This window comes from Benincasa hispida, chromosome 12, assembly GCF_009727055.1.
Source record: "Benincasa hispida cultivar B227 chromosome 12, ASM972705v1, whole genome shotgun sequence".
NCBI lineage: Eukaryota > Viridiplantae > Streptophyta > Magnoliopsida > Cucurbitales > Cucurbitaceae > Benincasa > Benincasa hispida.
This window is the reverse complement of record NC_052360.1, coordinates 36,310,862-36,318,931: the sequence shown is the minus strand read 5'-3', so window position 1 is coordinate 36,318,931 and position 8,070 is coordinate 36,310,862. Positions and strand designations below refer to the sequence as shown.

The following is an 8,070-nucleotide window of genomic DNA, read 5'->3' as shown; positions in this document are numbered from 1 at the left end:
TTTCCGTTTATGAGCCAAATAGATACAAACATTGAAATTCATAAATCAAATTTGTATTTAATTCTTTTTTCTCTTTTGGAACTTCTTGATCCTTACTTTTATTAACTAGAACCAACAATAAAACCTCAAAATTTCTATATATTTTTAAAAAAATGTAAAAATACTATTTTTACTATGTACTTTAAAGTTTATTCCATTAGTCTTTTTACTGTCAAATATCTAATTTTAATTGTATACAAATACGTAACAATTTAATTTTCAAACATGATAAACCAAATCTCACCAAAATGATCGATTTTTATTACCTAATGATTAAGTGATTATATAATTTATAAACAAATTTAAATAATTCTCACTGATTCATCGATAGTACTTTTTGACTCAAATCATATAGAAACTTTGGTTATTTATCAAAGTTACAGAATTAAATTGTTACAGTTTTAAAAGGACTAAATTATTAGAAATTAAATGTTTTGGAACTATTCAGAGACCAAAATAGTGTTTTCAAACTCTCCCAAAAAGAGAAGAAAATCTAAGACCAACAAAATTCAGGAGCAATCTATACCATTTACCTATATGTTATGAAAAGTGTATCTAAAACACAGTTGAAAACAACTAAAAAAAAACAGCCCATTATTTATGTTACACACAGGAACAACACATCATTGATGGCATTGTATTCTAACTCCAAAAGCTTAAGCATTGATGAACTCTTATTAGTTTCACATCTTAAAGCTTGCTAATAATGTTGATTTTCCTGACCTTTGATGGCCTTGGGGCTGTATCTTTGGGGACAACAATGGTGAGAAGTCCATTTTCAAGCTGAGCTTTAATCTGATCCAACTTAACATTTTCAGGCAGTTCAATCTCCCTGGAAAAACTTCTCTTCCCTGTTTGTCTTTCACCCAAATGCCAAATGGCCTCTTTCCCAACACCTTCCTCTTTACCACTGATTCCTGTTATGTGCATAACATTTCCCTCTTCAACCTCTACCTTTAACTCATCTTTACTAAATCCTGAACAAATTTCAAATAGCAACAACCAGTTAATATTCTATCAAATAGATAACACAGGATGAATGTCGTGTTTTTAGCAGATGTGTGGAGAAGAAAAACAAGGAGAATCAAGTATTTGAGTTTAAAGGGAAGGGTTGAGTAGTAGTAGTCCTAACGACACAATTGTTTAGAGCTTTAATAGCACAACCATTTCATTCAATCCTTAGCGGCCCAAGTCATGTATTCCGTTACCAAATGAAACATCTTTACAAGCTATGAAATGTGGCAAATCCAGTGTTTGTTAAAGATAAGTGCAATACAACGCAATAGTCTTCTAGGACTTACACATAAGAAAGCTCATGAAGCAATGCTACGTAAAGAAAAGAAAGCATAGTTGAAGTAGAACATCATCCTAAATACAAGGGATTTCGCTTAATAAATTTAATTTCATTATGATGAATATAGAAGGAAGAACCTATAAATTATTGTTTTTGTTTTAATAATGAAAAAGCTCCAAGGCCTGAGGCGTGCTTTCTTGTGCACCATGTGCCAAGCGCGCCTGTGAGGATTTTTTAAAACATTGTTCAGGGGTACGTCCAAACTTCATACTATTTTCAATTGTCTGATACAAACTTGAGCATCATAGAGTGTGACTTGACCCCCACACCGGTGCACAGTTCTTTGTGTTTTGCTGGCTAAGTTCGATTCCTGTTATACAAATTTATTCTTGATTCATGTTTCGGTATCAATAAAACTCCCTATGAACATTTAATCCACCTTAAAATAAACAAAATACATAAACACTCAATTAAGCACTGTGTTTATCTAAAACTCAAACCGTGTTCAATATTTCTTAATTTTCAACAAATTTCGCAGGCGACAGCCAATTCAATAATCCAAGACAGAAAGCACTTTCCAAAACTCGAACTCATTAAACTGACTGCTCGATTTCGCATCGAATCTAAGCTACAAACAATAATACGATTCCTTATAATCACTCCGACTGAGCCGAACAAGTCAAGAATCCAGGATAAATAACAAAAAAAAAAAAAAAAAACTTGGACAAACAATTCAATCCACAAAACCTAGAGGAACTCCACTCCGCAGAGACATTACAAACAGAAATTTCACATACCTCGAGTAAAATTAAATCGGCATTCAAGGCCAAGCGGCAATAAAAGAAAAAAAAAAAAAAAAAAAAAAAAAAAAGAATCAGAAAAGGTACCTGGAACGTCAACCTTAAAGATGTGAGCATTGGATGTTTCGAGCCAATCCAAAAGCGCAACGGCGCCGGACGGCTGCCGGAACACGGCGGGGCTCCAAAGGAAACGCCGGAGAGGATGTTCAAACAAATCATTCGCCATTAAAAGCAGACTTGGGATGAAGTTTCAGAGAAAGGCAGCGATAATTGTATTTATGGAGGGAATCGATTAATCTCTAGAAATTGAAATGATCTCTAGACTCTTCTTAGCCTCGTCTCTTTCAATCAATTTATACGGCACTCGTTTCTAGAGACTTCTTCTACATTTTTAAAACCTCATAATCGTCCATCACGTGTCATCTTCGTGCAATATGGGCTCTCAGTTTTAAAACAAATGATATTTTCTATTTTCTACACTAAACTTCGGTGAGTTTTTGGGATTAAGTATTAAAATAGGTCTCTTTTGAAAAGTATTAGCAAAATTCTTGTAGGGTTCATACTAAAAAAAACAACTTATCAGAAAAATAGTAAATTTTAAAGTTATTATTAAATGATAAAACTATCATAAAATAATAAAATAAGTATAAATGATAATGTAAAGAAACACTGTTTCAAAAATAACTCAAATACCACAAATACACTTTACCTAAACATTCTAGAACCATATTGAAAATGTGATTGTGTTTGACACCAAACTAGTTGTAGGGAGTTTCATTGCCTTCATTTCATGTGACCATTTTTCTCATAGGATATTGAAAGCTAACTTTAAACACTATCAATCTCAGAATGTCATTATCGAAAGTAGAAACAAAAGTAGGAAACATATGTGCGAGTGAAAAAAGTTGATGACCTAGCAAAGGTGGTTAGTCAAGACGATGAAATTCAAGAAAAGTTGTTGAGATTGATAATGAGAAAAAGAGATTTTGAGGACGACTAAGTGAATAAGATGAAGAATGTGAGATTTAGGGTTTTTTAATCTTATTTTAATAATGATAATGATAATAATAACATTAATATTAATAATAAATCGAACAATATATATATGTGCACATGTTTCAAACATTTAAAATTTAATTCTCATTTATATGTTTCTTTTTAAGTACAACAACTTATTTTTACATGTTTCTATATGAAAAATTTAAAACATCGAAAATATGAAAAAAAAAATCAAATTATTTTGATAGCAATATGTATAAAATAATGAAAAAATATTTAGATACAATTGAATTTGTAACAAACATTTGAACAAATAGAAAGTTAGATAAAATCAAATTTGATAATAAAAAGATAAATTCAAATATAAATTGGAGAGAAAATCATAAAGCTTTTGTTTATTGTGATTAATTCGATAAGTAACTAAATAAAATATAAATTCAAATATAATTTGAGAGAGAAAAATCAAGAAGAGAGTTCGTTTATTTATAATTACACTATATTTATAAATCCATCAACCACAATATATGAAGGAAGCCTAACTCGTTGTAGAGACGTAGCAAAAACAGCAAGTCTGCAAAAGTGAATATTTATTTGTTTGTCAAAAAGACAAATTAATCGTATAATAACATAATAAAATGACAATGAATAAAAGGTGATTAAAAAAATGATAAAATTTAAATGAAATATATATTTTGTTAAAAGATAATATATATAAAAATATTAAATAAAATCCTAATCAAGATAAAAAAAAATATTTTGAATTTAAAATAATATAAAATCTAAAGATATATTATAAAATAAAATCAAAATTGTGATAAACAAATTAAAGATGGATTAATTCTGAATATTTTCGAAAAGTTATTAAATCAAATCAAAACAAATATTAAACTATCCATTCAAATTTTAAATTGAGAGAAAAAGTTGACACCTTTATCTCTTTATCTCTTGAACCCGTTAGGTTGAAGTTTCGTAACCAACAATTTCATTTACACTATATTTCTATTGAGAATTGATACATGGTCTCATAACAGACGATTCTATTTACACCGTATTTTTATTGAGAATTTATACACAATATAGAAATTATATAGTACTTGAAAAAACTGTTAAATCGACCATACCAGGGGCAATTTGGGGATTAAAAAAATATATGAAAAACTACCATTAATAGCACGTTATTGATGGTAGAAACTACCACTGATAACATGTTATTGGTGATAGAGATCTATCACTGGTAACATGATATCAATGATATTATTGATAGCATGAAATCAGTGAGATCATTGATAACATGATATCAGTGAGATCATTGATAGCATCTTATTAACGATGTTATCAGTGAAAGAAGCTATCACTGATAACCACGATATGAGTGATATGAGTGATATTAGTGATATCGGTGATAGAATTTAGGTGAAATCTATATATCGAGTTTCTTTGAAAGTTCACAACTAGTTATAGAAGTCTATCATTGCTAGTCTTAAATCTTAATATTTCAAGGTTGATTCTAATTGATGAAAGTCTATCAGTGATAGCGACCGATAGCTGTTATCAGTAATGGTCATAATAGAAGATTATTAGTAATAGTTACTGTGTTAATCTTTCAAAGTTGTTAGTCATTTATGAAAGTCTATAAGTGATAGACACTAATAGTTTTCCATCATTGGTATGACTCAATCTTTCAAAGTTGTTGGTTTTCTTTCAATATCGATAATTATTTATAAAAGTCCATCATTGATAGCACTGATAGTCTTAACTGTTAATATTTCAAGGTTGATTCCAATTGATGAAAGTGTGTCAATGATAGCCACTGATAACTGTTTGCAAACTAAAAGCTAATATTTAAAGATTGTATTAATATTTCTCAAATTGAAAGCTATCACTGAAAGCAACTATCAGTGATAGTCACTCATAGCTCAGTGATAGCAACTATCAGTGGCTATCATCAATAGTTGTTATTAGCGATAGCTTTCCATTTGAGAAAATTGGAAAGAAGCGAGCAAAATGGTGGCTAGGCATGAGCTTTTTAGTCTTTTACCAATTTTTGTTCTATATATGCAATTATTTTATCATTATATTACATATTTTATATTTTGGGTTTGAATTCCATTTATGCAACTAGCTTTGTTTTTTTGTCATTGGTTTTTGAAAAATTAAGTGTATTTCCTTCACATTTCTTACAATCATTTCATCTTTATTAAGTACAATGGTTGAATTCTTAACCAATTTCCAAAAACAAAAATAAGTTTTTAAAAGCTACTTTTTTTAGTTTTCAAATTTATTTATTTATTTATTTTTTTTTAAACAATCGTTAAAACATAGAAAATAAAGGAATAAATTTAGAGGTGACAGTAGTGTCTATAGCCTTAGTTTCTGAAAACAAAAACAAAAAAATCAAATGGTTATCAAACGGGGATGACTTTTTTTAACTTATTTTTATTTATGAAATTTGACTAAGAATATAACACTCTTATACTTAATAAGTTGCAACTCATTGTAAAAAAAATTGAGAAAAAATAAGCTTAAATGTTAAAAACAAAGAACTAAGAACGAAATGGTTACCAAATGAGCTTTATTAATTGGATAAAGAATGTAATCTCTATTCTGTTAATGATTAACTTTTCAATACATATCATCTCATACTTGAAATATTGTGATATAGATAGAATATTGATGAAATACAATTTTTTTAAGAATAAATGATTAAATTCTTAGTCAAATTTTAAAAAGAAAATTTATTTTTTTAAAATTACTTTTTTAGGTCTCGCTTGGTAACCATTTTATTTTTTGTTTTTGAAAACAGTTCTATTTTCTCCCCATTTCTTACAATGATTTGCATCTCTCTTTAAGTATAATGGTTGAATTCTTTGCCAAATTTCAAAAACAAAAACAAAATTTTAAAAGCTACTTTTTTTTAGTTTTTAAAATTTGACTTGATTTTTTAAACCATTGAAGTAGATAATAAATAAAGAAATTTAGAGGTAGAAGTAGTGTCTATAGGCGTAATTTTTAAAAACAAAAACTCAAAAACCAAATCGTTATCAAATGGGGACTTAGTTTCTATAATTTAACTTAGGTTTTAGAGAATGTTGGTGGAAAGTGTATTAACAAAACAAAAAAACATATAAATAGGTGTAATGTTTATACACTTAATTTAAAAAACATATCAAATGGTTATTAAATGAGTCTTATTATTATTATTTTTTTAGTCTTAAAAATTTGGTTAATTAGATATGACTTTTTCAGTCTCTTTAAACGGGCTGCAATATAATATCTATAATTTATCATGTGTCATCTTTTCTTTTCTTTCTTCTTTTTTGTCAAGGATTGTATCAAATTATATAGCTTAAAACTAATATTTGAATCAATTTAAATTTTATATTTTTATAAGTGAATCAATTTAGACGTTTTGTTAGCTATTTCACTTGATTTTATTTAAAATTGTTGGTGACAATTTATATATATTTTTTTAAATGAAGGAAACGGAAAGTGGAGAATCCACATTGGTTAAATCAATAAAGAATACCTCCTAATTTGTCTCTACCTTTCTTTGTGGGTTTGGATTTGAAGGGATACCTAGGTTTTAGAAGGGGTGAAAATGTAAGTAAATATGGGTTTGATGGTCATTCCACATGCCGCTTCCATCTAGTCAGGCGGGCGAGGAATGTGTGTAGAATATTTTTTTATTTAAAAAAGTTTTATTTATTAAATAATAATAATAATAATAATAATATTCTTTAAGTCATCCGTTCTTTTCAGTCGTCCGAATTTTCCATGGTCTTTCGGGTTTGCCGTTCCATATGAACGGTCCGCTCTGTGCGTACGTATGTACGTTACGACTTATTTGTACACTCAAAAGGCCTATAAATTGACTTTAGTGCTTCAGAAGAAAGGCAGAATCCAGAAATCGTATTCTTTCCCTCCCTGCTTTTCTTCTCCTTTCTCTTCACGTTTTTCGAGCATAGTCAGTCTAGAGGAGTGTGAGAATTTTGATCGACTTTTGGTGCAGTTCCGATCGAGTCAAGTTTTAATTTGGGCTGTTTTATGCTGGAGACGACGTGACATCCTTTATGAACTACTTGCACATCAGGCAAAACCGCAAAATGTCTTAAAGATAGCAAGACCTGCGACTCAGCCTTCTTTTCACGAGTTTCTGTTTTGCATATTTTTTCGTTCACTGCTACCGATTCCATCGCCTCCGTTCTTGTCGCAGTTCATTGGACCCTTCGTTCCTATCACGGTTCACTGGAGCCTCCGTTCTTGTTATGGTTCTACGAGTAGTTGTTTGATAAAAAATCAACTCAAAATCACCTAAATAAATTTATACAAAAATCAAATTTTTAGTCCCTGAGTTTTTAGGATTTTCATAAATCAAAATCAAAATCAATTTTGACAGTAACATGGACTAAAAAGGTAATTTTTACTAAAATTATTATTTTTCAAAAACTCTGACCAAAATACCAAGAAAAATTATTACGTAATTCCTCATAAATAAGTAAAGAAAAATAGAGGAAGACAAGCAAATATAAAATGACTAAACGTTAATGAAAAACTGCTTCTACATCCCACCTATTTTGTTCTTGTATTTTTCTCTAGTTAGATGGAAAAAAAAATTATGATGAAAATGATACAACTTGACAAGTTTAGAGATGAAAAGTAACATTTTTTTCTAAAAATTTTTAACGAGTGAAATGATTGTTTATTAGTTTAGATATTTTTAACACACTTTTGTTGATATCCGACGTTTAAAACATTGGGTCATATGCTTTTATAATAGATTGCTAAAGTTAGCATTTTTTTTTTTATAATCCTAAAGTTAGCATTTGAATGTTGAATATAATTTGCTTATCTAACACATCTGTTTGAAAAACAGTAGAAAAATGTCGTATTAGTGGTTGATATTACATATTGGTCCATTAAGAGAGGTTAAAAATATAT

General features: G+C 29.0%; 1 protein-coding gene across 1 annotated transcript; it reads right to left on the bottom strand.

The window, feature by feature from the left end:
- Positions 1 to 533: 533 nt before the first annotated feature.
- Positions 534 to 2,463, bottom strand: LOC120092784 (15.7 kDa heat shock protein, peroxisomal). The gene is made up of 2 exons (XM_039050988.1): positions 2,221 to 2,463; positions 534 to 1,016 (listed from the first exon to the last, which is right to left on the bottom strand). The coding sequence occupies exons 1-2, from the start codon at positions 2,357 to 2,359 to the stop codon at positions 730 to 732; spliced, it is 426 nt and encodes a 141-aa protein (XP_038906916.1). The 5' UTR covers positions 2,360 to 2,463; the 3' UTR covers positions 534 to 729.
- Between the last annotated feature and the right edge of the window lie 5,607 nt (positions 2,464 to 8,070).

Coding starts and splice junctions, on each gene's coding strand:
- LOC120092784 (XM_039050988.1), bottom strand. CDS start 2,359: ATGGCGAATGATTTGTTTGAACATCCTCTCCGGCGTTTCCTTTGGAGC. Junction 1,017..2,220: donor CTTTAAGGTTGACGTTCCAG/GTACCTTTTCTG, acceptor AAATTTGTTCAG/GATTTAGTAAAGATGAGTTA.